The 26,557-nt window shown below is 43.5% G+C and overlaps 1 protein-coding gene across 3 annotated transcripts in view; it reads right to left on the bottom strand.

The window, feature by feature from the left end:
* Nucleotides 1-26,557, bottom strand: part of RASA3 (RAS p21 protein activator 3) — a 176,286-nt gene that overhangs the window by 111,294 nt on the left and 38,435 nt on the right. The window contains exon 1 of one of the 3 annotated variants that reach the window (XM_042810752.1): nt 19,814-19,919. The exons of 1 other annotated variant lie outside the window; for it this stretch is intronic. In XM_042810752.1, the coding sequence (XP_042666686.1) occupies nt 19,814-19,868 (55 nt within the window). In that variant the 5' untranslated portion in view covers nt 19,869-19,919. Of the gene's footprint in view, nt 1-19,312; nt 19,396-19,813; nt 19,920-26,557 lie in introns of those variants that run through there. One more of the 3 variants, XM_042810754.1, reaches the window with a different exon arrangement.

Raw genomic sequence — 26,557 nt, 5'->3', positions numbered from 1 at the left:
AGCGTGTTGCACCAAAACACTGGGGCAGAGAGATTCTAAGCTAATGGCCATGGGCACAAAGAACAGAAGCACAGGACAGTGCAGCCACAATCCCAACAACTCCCATCAATGTGTAAGTTCACCTCTAAACGCTCCAGCACTGTAATATCTGAAATAGCCATAACTCCCACTCTGTTGTCAGCAGATGCGAAGCAAGCCACTGCCCTTCCAGAAGGCAATCTATTCGTGAATATGAATATTAAAAACCTTCAGCACAGGAAAACTTTATTTTCTCTTGGCTCCAGATCTAACTTGTTCTGAAACTGAAGCACTCCCACTGCAAGCTCCCACGTGAAGCAGAGGATACCCCTCTATGTGGGAGAACAAACCCAGATTTGCTATTTGACCAAAGATAAGAAAGATAAGCAAAAATAACACTCTCTAAAAATTATGTATATTCACTTAGGTGATAGCATTCTGGATCATTGATATTTATGCATTTCCTTGAGAGTTTTCATAGACATTAATTTGAACTTCTCTCCTTTGAAAGCCAAATAAAACAGAACAGGTTTGTGTAATAGTATGTTCTTGGCACATACAGGATATTCCTCTGGAGAAAGATAGCAAATGCTATTTAACAGCACCATATTGGCAGGAAATCTCAAAGGCAAGTATTATACCTAATTTTTTATATTAACTAATCTGCAAATCAGATTGCATTGCAGTCTCTTACATGCTAGAATTCCAACCCTCATTCCACCCCAAAAGACAAAAAAGCTAAAAGGGGGTTATCCAGCAGGCAGTTCCACACCTGTTTCATCTTCCCCTCACACCCTCACAAGTGCTAGATAAACTCATGCTGCAGAGCAGATTTGGCCAAACAGAACTTCTGTACCCATTAGCTCTAGCACAGGAGAGGTTCCTAATGAAATCACGCCACAGATATTTGCCCTGTCACACGAGGAGGGCTGCAGTGACAGCACACGGGACAAAACATAAAGAGCTTGTGTGACCACACAGTATTAGACATGCATTTCTAACAGGTTTATGGTATGCGTGCTCTTGAAAAAAATGCGAGGCTGCTGTCTCACAGCAACTTAAGACTACAGGCTCACTTTCAAGGCTATTCTTACTAGCATTGTTCCATAATGCCGTCACCTAAAGACTCAAAAACAGCAAAGCCTCTCGCCTATTCAAGTTAGCACTAAAACAAGAAGCCTCTCTACTTATAAACAGGCCCAATTCAACCAGCAACCATTCTTACTTCAGCTGTATGCTACCTGGCCACCACTTGATGCTGTCTGCCAGTCTCCACTGCTCACTTCACTGCTGAGCCCTCTTACTTCAAGTAACTAATTATCTAGCAAAGGTCCCCAAGTCTAGTTATATATTCCAAAAGGAAGCGTTGAAAGAAACCTATCTGTGCAAAACAGTTCTGAGTCTTGTTCATACTGCAATGCCGAAGCTCAAACAAGCTGATTTAAATATGATTTCACAAGACTTTCACAGTCAACTTGTCTACATTCATTCGGTCTTCCCTTTAATTCAGCTGAATCACAATCATCACTTTGACTGTACATTATGCTGTGTAGCATCTCTTTCCTCAGATCCTTCACTCCTTACTAAAATGAAGACTAAAATACAACCAGAAAACCCACAAGGGAATCGTCGGCTGGCCACATCAAGCACGCTCATATCCTACTCACTGCCAGCAGCACTCATTCTCTGTCTGAGAACGAAGCATTGTGCCCAGAATGGTATTTGCTCTGAGTTTCTCTCCAGCTGCTCCCACCACAGCACCCAAGGGGCGGAAGCAGCAGAGCATCCCTCTGCATGCACACAGCTGCAGCAAGCTCAGGGTGCTCCCTTTTCCCAGAGCTCTCCAGTTATGCTCAAACCCAACTCTGGAGATACACACCAGAATCACTGCTCTGCAAAACCAAAACTCAGAACAGTTCCTACTGTTAAACCATATTTTTTTCCTAAATGGAGCACTTATTCATTCTGGTACACACACAAGCTGAAGGTAGGCAGACCTATTAGACTTTATTAAAAATACTGTCTTGAGATTATTCACAACAGCTGTTTCCTCTTCAGGCTAGAGGAAAACAGATGGCAACATAACAAGAGCTAGATAATTTAAAAAAATTAACTCTAAAACATGGCACTTGTACAGGATTTCTTTCACTCGCACATCTCCAAATGGGATAGTTAAAAAAAAAAAACCACCAAAAACTGCTGCCAAATGTTATTTTGCTAGTAGAATATATAACAGCTTGATAGCATAATTAACATACTAAAAACAAGGGCAGAACAAAGAACACATCAAATTGCACAGAAAAATAAAAAGATTGCAGGTTGCACAGAACCCTAGATCACAAAGCTGCCACTCTAGATTCCCTACAAAAACACTCTGAATGTGGTTTATCACCTCTCAAACACCTATGGAGCATTAAGATGGGTGTGGAAAGGATGGGTGTGTTCTTTTCTGTATTTATTTGCAACTTCAATCAAGATTCATAAGAATGGAAAACAGCATGAAAAACATTGTAAGCCATACTAATTATCCTTGTGAACATAACGAGGGGATTTTATTTGCATCGGTCTGGCAGCCCAACAACTGCATTTCACACGCATTCCTTAAGAGCAGAAGAAACTATAAATACATCGCTATTATATTTTAAACTTGGGCTGAGGGAGACCACATATTACTGAGCTACCACATGTCGAAACAACTGTTTAAAAGTTTCTAAAAATTCCTAGCAAACAGCAGCATTTCTTGACAGGCAGCCGTGAATAAACCCAACTGGTTGCTCCTTGCACTGGACCAACTGAGGAGTAAGGCAAAAAACTTTAAACACAACAGAAGCTGTGCTTCTCAGCACACGCTTTAAAGAAACACGAAGTTTAAGGGAGCGTGAAAGATTTCCCTTTCTTGTTTTTTCCCCCCTCAGACACTCTTAGGTATGGTTTTAGTGGAGCCCAGTACTACCAGCCCAGTTTGTAAGCCTTGGTAGCTGGAGAGTAGAAAAGGAAACACTACTGCAGTTCACCATTTTGTAGGTACAGGATGTCTCAGAAATAACTACTTGGTTTGGTACACACTGAAGAACTTACAACTTGTGCCTTTATTTTTTTTTTTTTTCCTTCCTCAAGCAGGCAGAGGAATTCATTTGTGCAAACAAAATGGTATCTGTCAGTTCCAGCACTTCTCAAACCCCAGTGAAGATGTGCAGAGCTACTCGTGCATCTGGGCTGTTAGAGTTAGGGTAGTGTGGTCAGGCTGCCATACTTGATGATCTTGAAGGTCTTCTTAACCTGAGCAATTCTACGATTCTACGATTCTCCTTCTCCATCAACGCAGCAGCCGGGTCTTCACTGCCTGTCCTAGCACCCTCCCTAAAGAAAACCAAGAATTAAATAACCAGAGCTATCAGACACTAGCTTTACTGTGACAACAAAATTCACCCAAAAGATAACGACTGGTGTGTGTGTGTGTGTGTGTACATAACTAGTCAACCCTAAGGAGAAAAGAAAACAAAACAAAACCCACCATACATATCATTCCAGATGGCTAGCACATTTAGAAACAGTGATCATCTTCTCTGGGAAAACTTGACCATATCATTACTACAAGTCAAGCTAGGATTTCTGTGATTCTTCCACATAATGCTTAACTGCAGTAATTTTTAGCCAGTACGCCTCAAAAGTGCAAAGCTTCCGGAGGGAGATAAATATATGAATCTGCACATATATTTTATTATACATAGCATATAATAGCAAGATGTACTACACATGTATAATTACCTACATGATTATATACTACAATTATGTAATTATAATGTAGGATATGTATTTATATATTGTATAAATTATACAGCAATACATAAAAACCCCAAAGAACTTTCAAGCAACTTTAAACTCTGAAGCTTCGTTCAGCTAACGCTTCAACAACTTCAATTTCATTTTTGACAGAACTTACTTTGCTGCTTTTTCATACGGCTTTAACTGAGCTACAGAACAGAAGGTTTTTCCTTCTACCAGCAACATCAAATATCATATGATGGTAATCTTCACTTTTTGCACTAGATCATAACAAAATGAAGTGTCTAGAAGAGCCTAAGTTTCTGAAGCTTTAAAATCCAAGCAGTGAAGAGAAGAATGGCAGAAAGAAAGACATTTCCTCCTGCACAACTTAGTCTTTCTGACCTGCATTCTACAGGCAAAAGATAATCAGATTTTGCAACCTGATCAGCATTTTATTCAGTGTTTGTGATCTCAACTAAGACATTGAAGTCTCAGACAGACATGCTCATGTATTCCCTAGCTGTGACTGTATGAATCAATTTCTTCTATTTATGGAAAGCCCGTATTAAATTAACTCTTCCCTTGGCATTTATCATCCACAGGCTTCATTCTCAAATTCACGGGATATCCTCTGTCCAGCACAGGCTGCCATTCCAACAGAGTTGTGTAACTGCTGCTGGCATGCCTAGCCAAAGTTGACTCAATTCCACATTACAGATTTAAAAACCGACAAATCATTATTCGTTTGCCAGCTGAAGAACTCAAAGGGGTGTTCTGACTTCTATTCTAGTCCCACCTTGAGACCAGTTTAAATGGTACCTTTTCCTTCTGCTTGTTGTAAATGCAAAGTAGATGTAAACACCTCCATCCAAGATCTGCGCTGTAAATTAGAAGCTGTCTTTCTAATTTTAAGCACAGACTCAGCCTTGTTTTCTTCTAGAAGCAGAGGTAATGTTGTAAATCAAGCCTACATTCAAAAGAAAAGACACAGGGCGCAACAAGCTTCCTTCCTCATTCCTTTGCTCCCCTGACAGATCCCCATTAGAGATGCCTGATGACAACTACCTGTATCATATGGGCTATCTCTAATAAAGCTCTCTCACTTATCGCTCAGAAGTGCAAATTACAAACAGTTCACGCCCAACAGAAGATGTCTGCTGAATAGATAGCACGGCTCTGTGGTCTTCCCAGCAGGAAGGAAGAAGCCACTTAACCAGATAAGCGTGTCCTTTCAACTTCTCTCCGCTTCCACCTCCTTGATGCATCCTCCAGCTCAGGGTACCTAATCCAACCCAGGCAGTGCCAGAAGCAGCACTACACTTTAGTGAAAACGCTCTCATAAACCCCAGCACTAACAGGAAAGCCACTGTGGGTAGGAATGTGTGATAACTGACTGTACACTTGGAATTCGCTCTCCCTGCTCCTTGGTTTAGTGAGATCCTCTTCCACATTCTTCGTACTGTGACTGTGAAAAGCTTTCCCCCACAACTGCTCTGTCTTTTTACTTCTCTGCTTAACTTGATTCTCTGTCATCACTCTGCTCTTACACAAGCAAGATAACTTTAGATACACAGCAATGCTTGCTGCAAGGAATTACTGAACTTGCGTAGTGCAGACTTCGTGTGCATGTTAAAGAGACAGGTGAACCTTTCACGATGGGCATTCAGACTACAACTTAAAACATTTTGAATGAGTTACTGTTCATCTTATTTAAAAAAAGAGATTCACACTGAAATTCTTAATTCTTCTAACACTTTCAACTGGAAGAGGAAGACTGTGGCACTGCATGTCTATCTATAAAGCACCAGTCATTGCTCACCCTTGCATGGAAGCAGAGCATTACTAGGACCAAGATAAACCACTGTCCCCTCAAGCAGAAGGAAACTCAAATGCAGAGAGAACCCACTCACCTCAAGCCTAGCAGAACCACAGGTCATGCTGAGAAGCTTATTTTTTGCAGCTCTATACAGCCCTTCTGCCTTTTGCAAGAACTCCTTCAATACATTTCCTACTGATGTATCACTGAAAGTCTAAAAAGTCCTTATGACTTTCTGTCTGGGATAGGGGAGAGGAAAAGAGAAAGGAAAGAAAAAAGCCATGACGCTAATAGTTCCCTTCAGCTAATCGACAGAACGGTGCTGACATGATGTAAGAGAAGGCTTGCCACAGCCCAGGGAGAAGTTAAGAATGCGCACCAGAAACTTCACAAAATCGGACATGGTTTTCAAACCGCAGAAAAAGGGAAGAAGAATAAATCACTAAAAATGTCACAGAATGTGAGCTTGCTATTAGCCAAATAAATGAATAAAGGGACAAAACACAGCTGCAAAAGGTTAGGGGGGCTTCATGAGAATTTATTTTCTTTCCATCCCAACAGTCCAATTAGCAATCATCATTATATACTGTAGCAATAGCTACCTAATAGCTAGTGCCTCCCACACCCCCTGTTAACCACAAATAGCTGTGGAAATGCTCTCCTCACAAAGCAAGTCACAGTGACTTCAAGAATCACAGTTGGAGGTTGGCTCTCCCAGCACACAGGATGCGTTTTATTGCCACAGTCAGCATTACAAAACAGGCAGCCCCGTTTTCTGTTATTGCAGCTGCACTTCTTCTTTTCACCCTTTAGGATTCCCACCACAGCTACCCCAGGATGAGGAACTGCAAAGTTTTATTAGAGAAACGCTGGTCCAGACAAGCCCTTACGGCAACATCAGAGGTCCCAGGGCCCTAAGCACCAGTTCTCCCCCAGTCCTCAGGCTCCAAAGCCTCAGCTTGAGGCCAGCTGTGATCCACAGCTGCCTGAGCTCAGAGCAGTCCGATGGGAAAAAGGAGCTGTGCGACAAAGCACTGCTAGAAGTCTCACTGGGCCCCTGGTCCCTAAGTGACCAGGGGCTCTTCAGAAAGGTAAGCATCTAGAAGTCAGATTTGTTATTAAGGCTATGTGAGGCTTTTCTGCGCCATTCAGACTCCACAAAGTAGAAGAGAAGCCGCAGCACAGGTCTTACCCTCATACAAAACAGTGCCCTACACCTGGATGGGCACCTCCACATGGTAGCACAGTGCTAGGATTCCCATTGCTGTCAGCTTACATAAGGCGATAACTGCAGTGAAAACTTGCAGAAGGATGGGAAACATCTGAACACGTCCTGGTGCAGGAGGGAGAGAGGTATGCAAGGGGAAGGAAAGGGAAAGGAACAATTTAGTACTGGTTTCCTAATAATAGCTTCCTCCCTACTTTCTATTCTCCAGACCCGAACAGTCACTACAACTGTTTTCTGCTGAACTCCCGCCCTCCTTAAGAGTTTCAACTAAAGCAGTTGCATCGACTCAGGAGAAGTCAGCTCCTCCTGGAGATGTTAAAGCTGCTAGGCAGCCCCTTGCTTCAAAATAAGCTTTAAAATAGGGATTTCATTAAAACAGAAAAAATAAATGCCAGAAAACAGAAATTGGGGTCTTCTCTGATCCTTGGGAGAACTATTTGTTCTTGTATTGCGTTTAATTCTCCCAGCAGTGAATATGCCAGGCAGGGCTTTCACTGCAAGAACCCTACGATGTCCAGGAGGGCGCAGAAGGCATTAAAATGCAGATTGACAAGAACAGGATCTCAAAAGGAAGGAAACAAGACTTGGCCAGGCAGAGAAACAGGATCCTCCTTGTGCTCTGCCACACCGTCCCACAGCAGGGCTCTTGCTGCCCTATGCACTGCTTGACCAGAGCAGCTCCATTCCTCCTGCAGCTGGAAGCCCATTCTGGGAATTACCTGCCCCTCACTTCTTACCAGGGGAAAGGCGCACAGGGAACAGACAAAGCAGAAATAGGACCACCAAGCACAACAGTGATGTCCCAGTCTCACGTGTTTGTAGAGTCAGCACTTTTCTTCTTGAAGAACATGAGGTGAAACCCCAAGTCCAGCTTGCAAAAATACCAGTCAGTCACTGTGGTAGCTGAAGTAAGCTGTGCAGGGAGCTTGTGCCAAGCTTAGGATGAGGGGAGAAGAGAAGCAGGTAGAAAAATCCAGAATTAGCCCTCAATTGTTACTATGCCTGGTAGATACCATTTTTCAACCCTGTTTCCCACTTATAGTCACTTCAAACTCAAAAAAGGCAGAAACAGAACTAAAACAACTCTACAGCAACGCCAAGCAGGACAACAAAAGAGCTCATCACGAGTGTTTTCAGAGCAGGTTTTGAACTGGATAGATGTGCCGTAAGCCGCGTGTTTCAGTGCAGGAGCAGAGTTCAGAACTGCTCATGAAGTACCTTCCATCGCATGGACTTTGAGAAGCACAGTGGGTTTTTCTCATTTGTAAGATATATTCCCATATAGCTGGAGTTTCATGTTCACATAGACATCAGACTAAGAGGCCACTAGACCACCCTCATGCTGGTACCACTCAATTTCAAATGTTTGAAATGACTTTGGAAGCTCACCAGTGCTTAGCAGAAGTGCAGACTCCTTTCTGTATACTGGCCTCAGATTGGCTCATAAGCCTGAATGACGATCTATGTCATAAGGTCATATACTCAGAGGGCAGTGAGGCACTGGCACAGCTGCCCAGAGAAGCTGTGGTGCCCCATCCCTGCAGGTGCTCAAGGCCAGGTTGCATGGGGCCCTGGGCAGCCTGAGCTGGGGGGGGCAGCCCTGCCCATGGCAGGGGTTGGGGATGGCTGGGCTGTGAGCTCCCTTCCAGCCCAAACCATGCTGTGACTGCACATAAGTCAAGTATCCATGCTGTCTTACAGGCAGAACAGCACCTATGTGTTTCAGTGACTATCCTACATCAGGCTGTCTTTCAAATAATTATTACAAAGACTCATTAAGGTTAATTAAGGAATTGATGATCTTAGGGGAAAAAAAATAAATAAAAACCACCTGAGAAGAATGTAAAATAGGCCAGGTCAAACTTACCGTCAATTGCCTTGAGTGTCTGGAGCCAAACCATCTGGACAGCTCAAAGGATTACAAACCAACATCAGCGTGAATACAATGTTTATAGCTAAGCCTAGAAAGTGCTGATCAGATCCTGAAGTCCATGCATAACTAAAGACTATTTAGAGACGCCATCAATACCACAGAAGACTTGGAACAGCATATTCTTGAGTTACTTTTAATTTAGGTAAAGCCTCAACCTCCTCCCCTCTCTCCCCTAGGCACTCTCAATTCACAGCCCTACAACACAATTCACATTACCAAGTAAGCATTCCACTCCCCCAAAAAATACTTCAGCATGCTCTTGATAATAAGCTTTTTTTTTTTTTTTTTTTTTTTTTTGGTGCAATAATTTCACTTTAACGTCTGTTAAAAATAAATAAATAGAAATCCTGATTAAAATAAAGCCAACCCATTGGCTCAAAGTGACATTTTGCAGCTTTATACTCCCATCACCCTCATCCTATGCTGGCCTATTTTAACATTAATCTCATGTTCTCTACAGAAAGCTATCATTCAAGCAAACAAAGCACCACAAAACAAAAAATGTAGCACGCAGTGACTGGGCTTCAGCCCATCCTTCCCACACCCTGCTACTCCTCCAGATACAGAGGCCCAGCACACTCAGCTTCCAGCACACCAAATTAGGGCCCATGAGCACAAACTACACTCTCAATTCCAGAGATTCGCTTTGCACAATAAAGAAAAGTCTACATTCAAGAGAATGAGGTACACATTTTTTGTTACCTGAAGGATTACTGACTCCCATTACCAGATGCATAGAAAAAAATTCTGTAGGCGTCACTATGAAACTCCAGTAATGACAGCATATGCAACATTTCCAGCTAGACTATCACAGAGATCAGTTACATTCAGTCCTGAAGTTGATTTAATACAGTCATTCACTTGAATATTTTTTACTTTCAAACCCACAGCTTTCTGGAACACTGTCACAAAAGCAGGTGTCAAAACACACTAATTATCAGCCTGTTAGAGCTTCATTTTTACTGAAGTTATTTTGCCACATCCCAACATCCCAATTCCCCCAAGCACTTCTTAATTCCCTGTCAAAAGCTCCTGCCTCAATATTCTAAAAACAGATAGGCAGGAGCGGGTCTGAATAAAAAATGTGACATTCATCGGGTTTTTCTCCACCTGGAGCAATTTTGCTTAGTAGGCCTAAAAAAAAGAACAAAAAAACAACAAAAAACACATAATGGTAGGAAGGGGAATCAAATAAAGAATATCACTTACACTGTCTTGCAATCTACTTCCGTCCAACCCTGCACCAACCCCAATTTCCAGGCACCACTCCAGCCTGGCTCTCTGCTTCCTAATGAGAGGAACCAGACCTGGCTCTGGTCAAAACTGGATCTGTGAGCACAACCTCCTTTCTCCTCACTGACAGCAAGACCTGTTGTGCAGCAATTCCCTGGAGCTCCTCTTCTACAGTATCGTGGCCACATTGGCCTTCACTGCTGCTAGTGGCACTTCGGTGTTCTCAGCAGTCAGGTGGAATAGCCAAGAGCTGTTGGCTAACAGCATGTAGCAAATGTAACTGCTTGGAACAATCTACAGAGGGCAAGACTAATGTTTGCAGAAATAAAAAACCTGCTGGGGTCAAATCCTACCTTAACTTTGGGCCAACGGATGCTAACAGAACACAAACGTGCTTCTTCATGGCTTAACAACATGACACCGGAATATCAGCCAAAGCCCTAAATGTCAAATAACTACACTATAAAACTACAGTTTTCCAAAGAGGAACATATCTCAGAGGGTTTGCAGCAACAGCTAATGGGTATCTTCTGCTTACCTACTAGGGAATGCTTACACAGCCAGTAGAAATTAAGCACTAGGTGCACGGAAGCAAAACGCAACTCCTTGGATCTTGGGAGGCAAGCAAAGGCAGAGGCAGATTCCAAGTACAGCTGGAGGCCTGAAGAAGGCCTCTACACCCAGACTGGGCATAGGCTACTGGGAATCTGCAGACATCAAGAGAAGGACCTCGCTGACGGTCAGAGCAGGGCATAAACCTCAGGGGAGAACAACTCTTCTACAACTTAAGTAGAGCAGGTGCACATTTGCTAGGATGTATGCTGCCTCCCTGAAACAAAGCTCAACACAACCTGGGAGGGACAATCAGTACCTACAGAGCAAAGTAACTTTGGTTTTACCCAATTCTCAGCCACGCTGAGCAGTACCGTTATTTTTGTATAACTGTAGAAGGTTTAAGGACCCTAAAAATAGGAGATATGTTATTTTATACTGTACCCCACATGCTCCGTTGAAAGATGCATTTCAGACAACTGCTGGATTCACAGCTCTTCCACTATTTTTGTATTTCTCAGGGGAAACAAGTAGCACTAGCCCCGATTTTCTTATAAGAACAAGGAATAAACATAATGCACAACTACCTGCATTTACAAGCTTTTTCCTGTAATCAATGATATAGTTTCTGAAAAAAAAAAAAAGAATCAAGAGAAGCCAAAAAGCAACTGGAGTCAGCAGATATGAAAATGCAATCTCCAGAGACCTGACAGGTCTCACAGTGCCAGCAATCCTCGCTTCTTTCTGCTAGATTGCATTAGAAGAGGCAGCTAAAAATAAGACAAATATTTCTGTGATAGTGAAGTTCTTCATACGAAAGAAAATGCTGCCACTTCAGAGAGATTGTGCAATTCAGAAATGGAAGGGAAAAGAGCCAGTGTGAAGAGGAGAAACAATGCTCCTAATGCAAACCAGATTCGATAGCAGGTGTCTCATGAAGGTTCTGATCTGGCATGATGCCACCGCACATCTTCAGGGGTACAGCCAGCATGCAGCAGCTTGGCTCTCCATCTCAGCAGCAGCACTCACAGCTGTCAGGTGACAACAAGCAAAGAAGCAGCCGCTGGGGGGTTGGAGCTTGATGATCCTTGAGGTCCCTTCAAACCCAAGCCATTCTAGGATTCCATGATTTGCTCTGGAAGACTCAGGCCAGCCACTCGGATATTTGCAGGGTGTAAAGCAGTCATAAAAGCACCTGTTTTGTTGTTGCTGGTAGGAGTTTTGTTGGTAGAACAAAACAGCCTTGCCAAAAGTAAGCTCAATTCTGTTCTGCATTCCCTCTCAGTCACTATTAGATATGTGCAACAACGCAATTCACGCCAGTGAATCTTTTCTTTAAGCACTGCGGGGCTGAGGGATGGCTCAGCGCACCGCTCGCACGCCTTGCCACACACCCCCAGCTCAGTTTTCCAAGGCATTCTTGAGCCCAGCAGCACTCTCCAGCTTCTCGAGCCAAAATCTAAGAGCAACTGTAAAATGTCACACTCTGTGTCGCCTGCAAAATAGATCTAATTTTGTATCACAAACCGGCGATTGTTCTAGAGGGGAAAGAGAGAGGGGGGAAGAAAGGGAGCTTTTATACTACCGAGCAGATTTTTCTTCTCTTCCTACCACCCTCCTGCCTACAATTTTGGAAGCTGAATGACTGCCAGAGAAATCACTGAGACTGTTTTTCGTTGAAATTATGAAACAAAGCACTTTAGAAGTTGCCTGATATGCTTCAATTCCACTGCTAAACACAAGGAACGAGTAACCGCTTCTAGGACCTTGCTAAATGCTTTAAAACACACAACTCAGAAGAAGATACCGAGAGAAACAGCTTTCAGAAAGCTGCAGTGCAGTCCTGAATGGAACAGGAAATGAGGAACAAAGAAAGGAATTTCATAGATTCCAGATGTACTCCAACACCAGCTGGGAAACACAAGCAAGAATCAACTGCAGCCTTGTAAGAGGCTACCACTCACTGTTTTCTTCTAGACTTCTTGAACAAAACTAAGTAGCTGTAAACAATTTGTAAATAGAAATATTTTTGGAAGAAATTGGAAACAGAAGTAAAAATAAACTTCTTCCCCTCTCGCCTAAAGAGTTTGAAACTCAAGTGTCAGAGCATCTGGTTTTTTGGAGCTGCTTCTTTAAACACAGGATTTCTATATAAGCAGCCATAACAGAAGCACAACTGTATTGAAGCAAAAGTATTTCAAGCTGCCAGTTTTCCAGTTCTTGGAACACCAAAGCCGACTGAAATTAAAAGCAAGGATAACCAAGAACCACACAGTTCATTTCTATTATGCATCTTCCACAGAATTGGAACTGAATGGGTATTTACATTTGTAAACTGCAAAAAATAATTAAAAAAAAAAGCAGTTATCAATCACTCCAACTTTATTCCCTCAGTTTACAAATTAAAATAAAAAGAGCAGTAGAACCCTGGGAAAAAGAGCTCCTTTGCAAGCTCAAGCATCTTTCTGCTCCCTGTGTAACCCCATGTCTCCAGAGCTGTAAGTTCCTTTTTCGAAACACGAACTCAGGCCTTGCAAGGCAGACTTCTTCTAACTGGATTTTGAAATCTTTTTGAGTAACAACTACAGTGACAAACAGACGATTCTGTTTCCTCCCAAAGACACTGTAAAAGATGAAAAGAAAGCTGAAGGTTACATCTTATGGGATGCAGACCTACGTTATCAAAAGAGTCCTCCTATCACTATTGGGAACATTATTTCTTCTTTTCAAATGAACTTCAAGGCTTTTCTCAAATTTGTCACGGATGGCTCATCTGAGAAGCTTCATCTACTGTTCATCCCCCTGCTGCAGCCATATACAAGTAAGGTACAATAACACACACATGCATCAAGTGCTACCTGCCCAAATCCACAGTCACTGACACACACGTGAACCTGCCTCCCCTTTCCCACTGCTGCAATTCCCCATTACACACTACTCCTGCTTTCGAGGTATTGCAGGCAGTCACGCAGACACCGCAGCAAGTAGGGAACAGCAAAATACAGCTGTTGGGCTAATGAGGAGCTCTTCATTTCGCCCTGGTGCTCTCAGTGGGAGAGGGAACGACCAGCAGTGCAGTCTCCAGCCAGAAAGAAGAAGGTAAAACATTTGAGGTTTGGAATGTACAACTGAAGAGCAGCACTCCCAACCAAACCTAGAAGGAAAGGAAGTCAGACTAGGCTGTAAGGCTTCAATGGTTTTGTTCTTTCCTCATAAGACCTCAAAAAAAAACCAGATATCCAAACACTTTCTTCTCTTCTCATATAGTAAAAAGAGAGAGAAAAAAAACCAAAAGCCTCAAATCCCCCACAATCTCCAGTGAATCTGTAACACATCTAACACTTGGTAACGGCCCATTCACAATTCTGAGAAATGAAAACAGAAAAAAACAAATCCAGTTCTTCATAATCTTAAAGATTCACATTTCATCTTGCAAAAACTTTCACCTAGAAAGTTCTTCTATAGGAGGAAAACAACACATGAAGTTTCAGGGAAGTTGCTTTCCCTTGGTAGAGGTTAGGAAGAGGGAGGAAGGAAGTGAGATCTGTTTTGTTTTTATTCCAAAACAAAGCTTTTAGTTGCATCCTAAATTCAGTCACCAGTCCACCATGCTGAAGAAATCAAAAAGGCCCTGTGAAAGAACTGCCTCTCCATAAGTTTTAACAGATGTTGATAAAAGCAGAAGCTGAGATATCCATTCAGAATGTGCAAGAGTGTGACCAGCTTTACCGTTTAATAAAATACAATCCGTTAGTACCTCCAACTGTATCTCAAACTCTGTGATTCAACCACAAAACAGCCAAAGTCCTACTGCTAGCAGGTTTGAAGGCATAACAGCAAGACACAACAGCACACGTTGTAACTATTGTTAATATGTCCCTTGCTTGACTTTCTCCTCAGATGCACTGATAGCCCACCGCCATGCAAACATATGTTTTTCTTTTATATATCTGTGGCAAAGCTTTTGCTGGGCTGAAATGACATCTGCTATTAACATCTTTCCCCATATCCAGCAAACTACAATCTTTCATCTTTTACTCTGAGCTTCTTCTTCCGTTCATGAAAGCCCAAAGATTTATTCTCCCAACGCCAGTCTGCAGAGCACTTACCCACAAGTGAATTGTGACAAAATTAAAGGTATTAAGTACTCCGTAACAACTCTAAGTGGATTTTGCCTCATCCTTCTGCTCCTCCCCAAGAGACAAACTGCTACGTGAGCTACTCAGAGATTTAATTCAGCTCTCAGAGAAATGTAACTACTGCCTTCAACACAATTATTCACAATTCAGGCTCCTACAACAGAGATCTGTCAGTCCCTCATCAGTCACTTTGATGATTGAGAAAGTACAGGGAGAATATCTGATGGCCCATTTGCAGTCTGCTCTGCCTAACTCCTTTGAGAATTTTAACCCAATGCATGAGATCAAGGGCAGTTTAGCAGTGGGCTGCTCTTTTAAATCTGCTTTCTAATCTTGCTTTGGGATGAAACACCTTTCAGGCATGGGAAAGCATCCCTTAAATGGGAGCACGAGTGCAGCGAATGACTTTTCACAAACCACTGACTCGTGTTAGCATATCACAAAGCCATGTGCCAAACACAGATGAGCATCAGGCATCAGAAACCAAAGAAGAGGTAACACAGAAGCTAATGTTGGGACCTACTTAACCCAATAATTTAAGGAATATGTTTTTAATCCATTTTTAAAAGAAAACAAAGCAGAACAAAAGAACTTGGAGAATGTTCCAATGCAATGAAAAGTTTTCAAAAGCATTTGCTGGAAAACCAGGAACCCAAGATATCCAGCACTTACATAACGTCCCCATGTAAGAGCATTTGGTACTCAGACCAGCAGATAATCACCACAATGAGAAGACAAGAAAACACCATCAGCTCTCACAGCAGAGATTACTTTTTCCAAAGTTATTAATTCCAAAAGAAAAAAAAAAGAAAATGTGCTTCCTGGTATCAGAGGCTCTGAGCAGATGTTTAATGGTTGGTTCCATTCACTGGAATTTAACTCTACATAGCCTACAAGCCAAATCACACTGCCTTCCATTCTTGCACAGATTCATTTCTTCCTTAAAAAAAAAAAAAAAAAAAGAAAAAAAAAAGAGTTAATTAGTTAATTTGTGAATAACCTGATGTCAGGCTGGCTACCCCAGAGACAAGCATCCTTTATTTCTGCACAAAATAAGTTCACTGATGTATTTTCCAGTGCCACCTTAGTTTCTTTCTCTTACTTGGAGAAACTGCACCTTGTTCCCCACACTCACTCCAGCCCCAGCTGTCCCTCACAGCCTGCAGGCAGCCCTTCTCTAAAACATCACCGCTCCCAACCCCATGCCATTCAGCACACCCAACACAACAGCTACCAAACTCCACACAGTTTGAACTATTAAGCCAGAGGTGAAAAATCTGCATAATGTATTCTGCACCCTCCACGGCCCGTCAGACTCAAGCCCTGAATAGCTTTCAGAGTGACAATTAATAATAGCATAAGTTATTTACCACTTTATTTTAATGCAGCGTGAGTTTGAATTGCACTCGATAACCTTCCGACGTGCAGAAACAGTCTTGAGAAGATTTGAATATTTTCAGGGTGAGATGCAAATAACTCTTCTTCCTTTCTTAACCTGTTGGTCCACTAACTTTGAAACATTATAAAGATGTCAATGATTTTCCGTTTCCTAAATAATCGTCTACTATGAGATAAATCTATATACAGGGCATCTGTGCAAAAATTCTCTTCTTCTAAAAATATCTACCAAACAACTTCACCCCCCACTTAAATGGGAATAAATCCTTTTACAGTATTATGCAGTGAGCATCTTTAGTCACACTTACTTGCTTCCATGAGTAACCACTTAAGACAAGGCAGTAAATCCCAACAGACAACATTACGAGGGACATCTTCTCAAGGCAAAGTGGATTTCCCTGATCAATCTTAGGATTACTAGACTGATGGGAACCTAAAGTTTGTCAGAGTCAAGACAGGTTTTCCATACCCTAACAGAAATGCAGAGAGATGTTCCTCTCATTGATTTATTCCATATCAAGTTTCATGATCGAGAGGCAACAAATACCTTCTCTTGGCAACCAACCTGTTTAAGCACTAGGATACAAGCACTTCAGTAAATACTCATACCCTGGTTTCACCTACGACTCAGCTTCCAAAGAAAAGTTCAATTCCTTTCACAATATCTGAAGCTACGTTGCTCTGTATGAGTTAGCAAAGAAGGCACAGCAAAGTTAGGGGTCAAACAGACAGCACAGTCTATAGACCAACAGTCGACTGGATCAGCACAACATAAATGGGAATTCAGAAGGCTCAAAAGCAGTGGTTTTATCCTTAGAATGGGATAAGCTGTGAATGCAGTGCCAACTCACATTAGGTAGCAGCCAACCTCTACCATGAAAATTGTACAGTTTTGCATCTCTGATCCCACACAGCACTCAGAAGTAACTATGCTGCCTGCAGTCCCACATGTTAGACCACATCCCTGACAACTGTAACTACACAAGGTCCATCTCTGGGCATTTCAAACAAGCTTCAGAAGTTCACGAATGCCTTACACTCTTAGCAGCATTGGCACTGTGAGAGTGGCCCACTGTGACCTCTGAGGTCAAACGATGAGCAAAGGGGTCCTACTGTGTAAACTGGGGCCCTGGGGCTCCTGTAACATACAGCACTCCCCCGCCCCAATTATTGTTCCAAAGCCATGGAACAGTTTAACCTATACAACAAGCTTAGTTACAGCTAGAAAACACAATCTTAGAGTGGAGCCTAATGCTCTTAGAGACACAAATACTAGATTTTAGGAATCATGGAACACTTGTTTCTTTACAGGGAGACAAGTGAGTGGTTTTGTTAGATGCTCAATAATTTCACAAAGGAAAACTTGCCAGAAAGTTCTCCGCTAACCAGGATGCAGCCTTCCAATGCAGAAATGATGAATATGAGCTTCTATTTTTTCAGCTGAATGTTTAATATTTGATGCCATTTAAGGAGAAAAAAGGAGCAATTAGGTGCAGTATGTTTACTAAATACTATTAACAGCACAACACAAGTCATGTTGTCAAGCAGAAGCACGCTCTTTGTAGTTTTTCCAGCCAATCGTCAGCCACAGTCTTCTGTTGTTTCCTTTCAGGTTTTGAAACACTGACTCATGGAAATATCAGCACTGCACACTTCCTCAAAGTGGCAATCTTATAGGAAGTGTTTGTTTAGTCTTACATGACACATTGTTTTGTTTATGCATAAGGGATTCTGGTAAAAATAATTTTCTATTAAGGAGAAGGAAAAAAAAAATGACAAGAGGACAACAGTTTCAGCTAAGGAAAGCCAAAATAAATCAATTTCGAATAGACATTTGAAAAGTGGAGTCATTAGCACATGCATTTCATTTTTCGTTTCACTGTACATCACTCGCAGCAGACGTGAGCAGAAGTAGTGGGGCACAGAGTTCTTTCAATTCAACAAACCACAGAATAAACCAGAAATTGGACAAAGGACAGCACAGTAACAATTCCCCCTACCAGTGCTACCCGCAGTGACTGACAGCATTCAAGGTGTTGGTCCATGACTTCAGTATCTCAAGGAGAATGTTTTTGGAAATGGCACATTGGTGGTAATACAACCAAATGAGGGAACACGGGATCCTAAGCAGCTCAGGAGTTCACATTTTTAATAGATCAAACAGATGGCTGAGGACAAATCCAAGCAAGACTAAAAACGGCACTATTCAGAACAGGGAAACGTTTAGAAAATCTGGGGATATCATTCCCCATCTAAATCAGTTCCAGAAGAACTGATAACAGCAGCAGCCACAGAAAACAGCTTCGTTTATCTGCAGCTCCTTGGAAACAACACAAGATCCAGCCATAGCAATACGTTACATTTGGACACATGAACATTTTCAGGCTACCAATCGGTGCACAGCTCAGGGCCTGCACGCTGCACTGGCCCCTATGTTAAGAAAGGGATGCAACCACAGGTGCTCCATGCTGACCTAGCAGTGCATTTTCACTGATTCTTCTAAGCATCAGCCCCGTGTTTCACCAGATTCACACCAAGCACACTTGTGTACCAGTGCCCCAGTCCTGATTTGCAACAAACAGGCTACAGGCAATGGAGAATCAAGCCGAGAACATCTGGAAGTTGGTCAGATCAGTCATGAAACAGTCTTCCAAATGGTAGAACTGACTGTAAGCTTGACCACCTCTAGAGTGTGATAAATCAAAGCAAATCGAGAAGTAATGTATCCTTCACCCCTCAAAGACTTACCCTTCAGCTGTCACAAGACCTATCAAAGCCTCCTCTCATTAAAGAAAAGAGCAATCTGAGGGGTACACAGATCACAGAATGGCCCAGCTTGGAAGGATTACGAATCTCCAACCCCTCTGCCACATGCAGGGCCACCAACCTCCCCATTTAACACTAGACCAGCCTGCCCGGGGCCCCATCCAACCTGGCCTTGAACACCTCCAGGATGGGGCATCCACAACCTCGCTGGGCAGCCTGTTCCAGCACCTCACCACTCTCTCTGTAAAGAACTGAAGAACACAAGAATGGGAACTGCTAGAAGACAAACGGATTTGCTGCTGGGAATAGCTGGCCAAGGCAGCATCCCAGGACACCTTCCTTACCCCCCCACTGGTGTCTTCTGCAATAAGCCTACAGGCCTAAAAGGAATTGCAGGTGGAGGCTCCAAGATGACAATCGCTTCACAAGGTTTGCCCGTTAGAATCACCCCCTCGACCCACCGCAAACCACTCCCGCCACCTCCGTTCTTCTGACAGATTTCAGCAGAGGCGATCAGCAACAGAGAAGCATTGAACTTTCCAACACCAGCCCGCAGAAGCTTTCAGCCGCGATCCCCCGAGCACAGCGGTCCCCTCCGCGCGGGCTCAACTCCGCCCCCTGCTGGCTGCCAATACAGCGCCGGCTGCAGCCCTCTCAGCGCCGCGCCGTTCCCGCACCCGGACCTTCAGCCTGCGAGTGCAAGCGAGGCAGCGCGCACGAGCGAAGCACGTCGCTTTTCTACCCGCTGCCCACGATCCAAGACAGCGAAAGCCCTCGCTGCCGTTCTGCAGGAACTCCGGTAACTGGAGTCAGCAGCAGGACAACTTCAAGCAGTCATCGGAGCACTCCCCAGCCCCTCACTGCTACCAGCATCTCCCATCTCCTCTGCCGCCCGAGGAGCCCCGCGCCCGCCTTCAAACTTCCGAGCGAAGGGAGCGCGGAAGCCGCCCCCCGGCCCTCACCGATTTTAATCCTGACGCTCTGGAAGACCCGCAGCCCCTCTTCCTCCACCGCCATGGTGCCGCCGCTCGGCAGCGCTCGGGCTCCTTCGCCGCGGACACTCGTTGGGCCGTGCCGTGCCGGGGCAGCAGGCTGCTCGCTGCGGACGAGCAGGCAGCGCGCGGCTCGCAGCGGGGCCGCCAGCCAGCACCGAACGGAACGGAACGGAACAGAGCAGAGCGCGGCGCAGCGCCCGCCTCCCGCCCCTCGCGCTGGCAGCGCCCGCCCCGCCGCCGCCCCCTCATTGGTCAGAGGGCACCCGGCAGCGGCCGCTGCCTGAGGGGGGGGTGGGTAGGGTTGGGAGAGCTGCGGTGCTCCGCAACAGCTGGAGCGCCGCGCCTCAGCCGTCCCTCCGGCCCCCCCTCCATCCCGCCGGGTTTTAGGGGGGCGAGGAACCGCCCCGCTGCGCCCGGAGGTTGGCAGAGGCTGCGGCGCGGAGCGACCGTTGCGAGCGGCCACGCTTCAGAGTGAGGGGAAGGAGAGTCGGAGCGGTGTTGGAACTCTTCTCCCCGCAGAGCCGAGGGAGAGCCGCTCTGGAGGCGGCCTCTGTCTGGGAGTCGCTCCTTAGCGGAGAAGGCCGTGTTGCAGTCCCGGCGGGACGCAGCCGCTGCAGAGCAGCCCGCATGTTCAGCCGAACGGCGCTGCCAGTCCACCTCCTTAAATCGGCACCACGAAGTCCCCAGAAGTCCCCAGGTTGCTGGGGCTGAGGAGCACATGAACTCTTTGCCAGACTGTGGCACAAAGTTCCACAGAGGACAGCAGATTCTGTGCACGTTACCGAAGGGGTTTTATAAAGCACAGGTTTCCACTTGCCAATATCCCTTCCACAACTCCCTCCTTGCAGCAATGTGCTCTCAGTGACACATCCCAGTCTTACCCACCCTGTACATACAGCCTGTTCCCCCTCACGCTTCCAGCTCACTGGAAGCACCAGAGCACCTCTGCCTGCTGAGTCTCTATCTGTGATACCCCCAGTTCTGCCACTCCTGACAACCTCTGCCATTTTCCCACCATAGCCCCAATTTCACCTCTCACAGTCACCCTAACTCCTCTATTTTTGCCTCATTTTCTAGCTGGACAAGAAACCAGCGCAAGCAACGGCCTGAACAGAAGCTACAAGGATGCTGATCAGAGCCATCATAGAATGGCCTGGGTTGAACAGGACCACAATGATCATCTGGTTTCAACCCTCTGCTGTGTGCAGGGTCGCCAACCACCAGACCAAGCTGCCTAGAGCCACATCCAGCCTGGCCTTGAATGCCTCCAAGCATGGGGCATCCACAACCTCCTTGGGCAAAGATGCTTAAGAAGGATGGTGAGCCAGACCGGCCAGCCCATTTGGGCTTCTCAGATGCTGGATATGTCAAACAGTTTTTGAGGATGCACACTGTAACACTCTGTACATGCTCACAGAAAAAAAAGAAAAAAAAGAAAGAAAAAAAAAAGGGGGATATACAGTGGTTGTTGATTTTGCTCCTTCACCACACATGTGCCACCACCTTGAACATATTTACACAAAATAAATGCAGGCCCACTGAGTCACCTCACTGAAGATGAATGGCAAACAAGTGTTGTGCACCATGCCATACACAGGCAGAAATAAGGACTTTCAGCTATAAGCAAATGGATGCACTCCCTCCTTCTGTTATCAGGATCCCTATAAGCCGACCCCCATTCAAGCTCACAAATTGAGCTTACATAAATAAATAAATAAATAAATAAGAAGGTATCCTTATGGTGATTCAGTAATGAAACTTCTACATGCTGATACTGGGAACTGATAAATCTTCCCCAAAAAGACCAGGGAGAAATCTGTTTCTTTGTTGTAAATACTACAGATATTTCATAATATTTTACTTCTCTTTGATTTCTGTGTTTGCCTTTGGGACATAAAGACTTCAATTGACCTTGTTTCCCAGTCAAAGCTTTTCTCATCTGCTGAAAGTTGACCCCAAAATAGTCATTAAAAAAAATCAATTCTGTTCCCAGCATTGGCTGCTGTAAGAGTTACTCTCAGCAGACACTCAACAGACTATCCTTCCCAATCTGCGGCTGTGCTCTTCTCAGTTAGCCATGGCACTCCTATCTATGCACCCCAACTTTCAGTCAGAACCTATTACTCTCAAAATTTGGCCCAGGAAAAGTTCACCCTGCTGCTGTGACAGTTGTCCATTCATGTTCCAACCTTATGTGTTGCCTGCAACTTTCTTACGGGTGTGTGGTGTTGGTTAAAAAAAGCTGTCATGACTCCCATTTGTTTATTATGTACAACAAAAGGTCCTTCAAATACTTTGAAATGCTTTGCTCATAAATATAACTATATGCAACCTGAAAAGAAAGCTTCCCACTCCAAAAGTGTGCCTGGGTCACAGTAGCAGTCTAGGGAGCTTTAGTGCTTATCTGAGGCTATGCCTCCAGGCTCACTGCAGGGACAGCACAAAGGCTGGTTTTCAGAATGACCTGGCTTTACCATGGATATGTCTGGGGAGGCTGTGGCAAAAATAAATACAGTAAAGACAGACTTTGCTTTAAAACAGTCCAGTGTCACCAACTTCAGTGCCTCACCATAAAAGAAACATTGAAGATGCCTATGAAATCGATTACCAACAGTCAGAGTAGATCAACACTGGAAACAAAACACTGCTCAAAAAGTACAGAAAGTTAAAAGAAAAGAAAAAAAGAGAAGCAAAAAAAGGCTGGTGCCTTCTTACCCTCTTCACCATGGAATAATCTAGCTTCCTCATGTAAGAATCTCCAAATTGTTACTTCTAGTTCATTGTGCTGCCCTGCTACTCTTCAGGTTTCCTACCAGCCCTTTTCTGCTGAAGATCTCTGAGAGTGCTTCTGTGCATCAGTGTATTTGTTTATTTTGTGTTGTCTCTAGTTTCTTGACATGAAGCTAAAAGCTCTTTGCTTCCTTAGTGACAAACATCTGTCTCCAAATCTACATGCTGTGCAGTCCAACAATGTAAATGAAATCAATGCTTCCAAACTGCATGAATATGTATTTTTAAAGCTGTTAAATGCATTATAAGAAGCAGCCGAGGAATGCGCATTGCTTTTTCAATATCTCCATTGTTGAAATGAAACCTCAACACCAACATATCACATATATATGTGTATTACAGATAACATGTGCATGCAACATGAGGTTTGCAGCTGCTGGCATTCTGATCAAAAAATCCAGGCGAAGTGAAATGCTTTTTAAGACATGAATGAGTCTGTTAATGACAATATCTCTTCCAACTTCTGTTCATCCAGGCCATATGGGCTTATATTACCAGCCCTTCAGAGGATTCTTCGGTCTAAATTAGACTACAAAGAAGGTCATTTTCTGTGACTCATTTGTGCCAGGCAAGAAAATCATTTCCTCTCTTGATCTCCGTGATAGCTTTCTCTCGGGAGGAAAGAGAATATAAGAAGCTTTCTAATCTCCTTTTGCATTATTCAAGAAACCAACAAAATATGAGCCCACTGTCCTCTGGGTACCACAGAGTTGCTACCTATATCTATGTGGTATTACTGCTTCTTAGCATTTTCATAGGTTCTTATCATGAGCCCCAGAAAGCAAAAGGCCTATAGCAGATCTGCCTGTAGTGTGCATGAGCAAACTTTCATTCAAAACAAGATGAAATGGGAAAAAAAAGAAGGGGGGGGGGGGGAGAGGAGGGAATGAGAGATTAAAACAAACAAACAGGCAAACCACACCAGGGACATTGTCCTGTAAGGGAAAAGATGAAGTGCTCAGGAAATAGAGAGAAAATAAAGTGCACAATTAATAGAGAGGCTAATGGAGATATCATGAATCTGCTCTCAATTATGCCCCTGAGTTGCTAAACAATCTTAGGGAAATGTATGTGCTATTCATTTTCCCACAAATGATTTCCCATAAGTGAAGTGGCAACTCCCTTGCTTTTGTAAAATGTTTTATGCTGTACATCTGTGTTATGCCATAGAAATCATTTTAATCTGAAAAATCGCTACAGATTGTTTTAATCTGAAAAAGAAAAACAAACCCACAACTAAACATTTCAAAGACTAAAGTGTTGCCAGCATGACAAGCATACTGCAAGCATACTTCTTCACAGTGAGGGTGAGGGAGCACTGCAACGAGCTGCCCAGGGGGGTTGTGGATTCTCCTGCTCTGGAGATATTCAAGACCCACCTGGATGCCTACCTGTGCAGCCTGCTGTAGGGGCCTGCTTTGCAGGGGGGCTGGACTCAATGATCTCTGAGGTCCCTTCCAGCTCCTACAATTCTATGATTCTGTGATATTGGAGAAAGCTGGAGAAACCATTGCAATTCTGTGCAGCGCTAACCACAGTGCTCCATTCTGCCAGACACCTAACTATAGACAGCCAGGCTGCTTTGCAAGGACCACGTCACATAAGGAGCTGTACTGGAAGACTTTTGCCTAGCTCAGTGTCCTCAGTCTTCCAGTGTGCATTAGCAGATACTTCATAACATAGTATAGGAACTGGGCAAGTAATTTCTTTCAACGTAATTACCTAGCTTGCAGTAACCTCCAGATAAGCCATTTCTTCACCCAAAGCTTGTTGCTGTGCATTTATCTCGAGAGAGCTTTTCTAGTGACTGTATAGGATCACTTTTTTAATCCGTTCATAGTTTTCTCCTTCCTAATACAAGCTTTAGCTATGAACTGCATGAAAAGATTCTTCTCTGTGTGTTTAAGTGTTGGCCAATAACCAAACTGTTTATAATTGCCTGCAGCAGTTATGAACTTGTAGGCCATTTTTATACTTCCTTTACATCCCCAACACTTCTTCCCTGACCTGAAAGCCCACTTATTTTTCTTGTACAAAAGCCTCTGATCATCTTCTGTTTCTTTCACGACACTTAACATTCCTGAAGGTGCAGAGAACAGGAAAGAAAAAAGTATTCAAACATGAGGATACCACCAATGGATGTAATGAAATGACGATTTTTCTTTTCTTTGGTCTGTTTTCCTTTTCTAGCAATTCCTAACATTCTACTGAGCATGTTAATAACATTGAACATTGATTTTTGGGTGTTTTTTGTTGTTGTTGTTTTGAAAGAGTTGCTTTTGTTGCCATACTGTTACAGTGAAGACCCGCATCTCCAGAATGCTACCAGAAAAGGGAAAAAAAAATAAATCAAAAGACTGTTTACACTTTTGGTCAAAATCTCTCAATAGTAAGATACTACTAAAACAGTGGCCTTTAGAGAAGTGTGACTATATGGGAATATCCAATTTAGCATACAGATGCTTGGCTTCAGAATAAAAGTTAAAAAATACAATAAAAATCTGCTCCAGACGCCTTAGAATCAACTGGTCAGGAAAGCGCTCCAGCCCTCCCCCAGACCTCATACATACTGAAGTATGGCAGAAATATAATGAACCTACAAAAGGAGGAAATGAAGAATTAGCCTGGGATTACCTGTGTCTCTGCAAATTAGGAGCCTGCATCTGACATAACTACAGAGGAATGAAGAAAGACTAAAGAAACAGCCTGTATGTTCAGTCTGGCAAAGAGAAACACTTCGGCCATTACACGGAATGAAAGAGGGAAAGGAAGAGAATGATGAAAAGGTTTTGTCAGCAAAATGTGGCCAAGGGAGCAAGTAAGTGACAACAAGAAAATACGGATTTCACACAAATACAGAAGGGACAGAGTTTAATTGAAGAGGAAATGCAGAAAAGAGCAGGCATTATTGCGATGGCTGTTACTGAGCTCTGTGTGCACGCCATAGATATACACATACAGTGTATGCACTCAGGATAGAAGTATAGTAGATCTATGCATTAGAAACAGGACAACTGGGGTTCACACTGTGGTTACTACACTTGAAGAAAGCAAAGATCTCCACTGTGGACCCTGGGTGCTGAAGAGAAGTCTACCTACTGTTCCTACCACTTGCCTTTGCAAAAAATCTCACATTTTCGCTGCTTGTTGCTGCAATGCTGGGCCAGGAAGAGGCCAGGAGAGAGAAAGAAAATGGCTTTAATTACAGGAAAAAGGGGCCAGTGAGAACTGGTTGTTACAATAGCCGAGATAGGACAATTTATTTTCATGTTGTATGCTTTTAAATTATTTTTTAAAAGAACAATTTGCTCTTTCTTCAGCACTTCTAAAAATCTGTCAGCCTGATGTCCTTCTAAAAACTGAAACTGTGTTAAAATCCAAGTCACTACAGCCAGCTAGCACAGAACATTCAGTATCCTGATGAAATTTACCAACATGAAATATCTTCAAGTTAAACTTGTAGAAGCACTGTGTCCTGGCTTATATCTGCTTTACTTGAGCCCGTTGGCTTTTATTTCCTATTAAGGAACAAATCCCTTTATTCTTCCATAAAAGATTATAATGTAATGAAATTGCATTAAAATCTTACAGGGAAAGAAAAAAAAACCAACCCCACAGTGATTACATACAAGAATGAAATGTGGTAAATTTTACTGCAGTTTAGTAGATGTGCATCCATTCTCATCTCTCCCACATCAGCTTTTTGTGGACCTGCTGTAAGCACGCAAAAGCAGCAGCAGACAATCCTAAGAAAGAAAAATTGAGCAGCAATGGGACTTCCTGCCTTTTCTTAAAATATTGGATACTGATGTTTACAATAAATACGTGGTTAAGCAAACAGGCATATAAATGTTCCTATTTCACAAGTCACTGCATATGGGTAGCCATAATCAGCACTTTCCTTTTTTGTTTGGTTTTTTT

This window comes from Centrocercus urophasianus, unplaced genomic scaffold, assembly GCF_019232065.1.
Source record: "Centrocercus urophasianus isolate 14NV4802_14NV808 unplaced genomic scaffold, USGS_Curo_1.0 seq_12, whole genome shotgun sequence".
NCBI classification, from domain to species: Eukaryota; Metazoa; Chordata; class Aves; order Galliformes; family Phasianidae; genus Centrocercus; species Centrocercus urophasianus.
The sequence above is the reverse complement of the archived record's forward strand: the minus strand, read 5'-3'. Positions and strand labels throughout refer to the sequence as shown.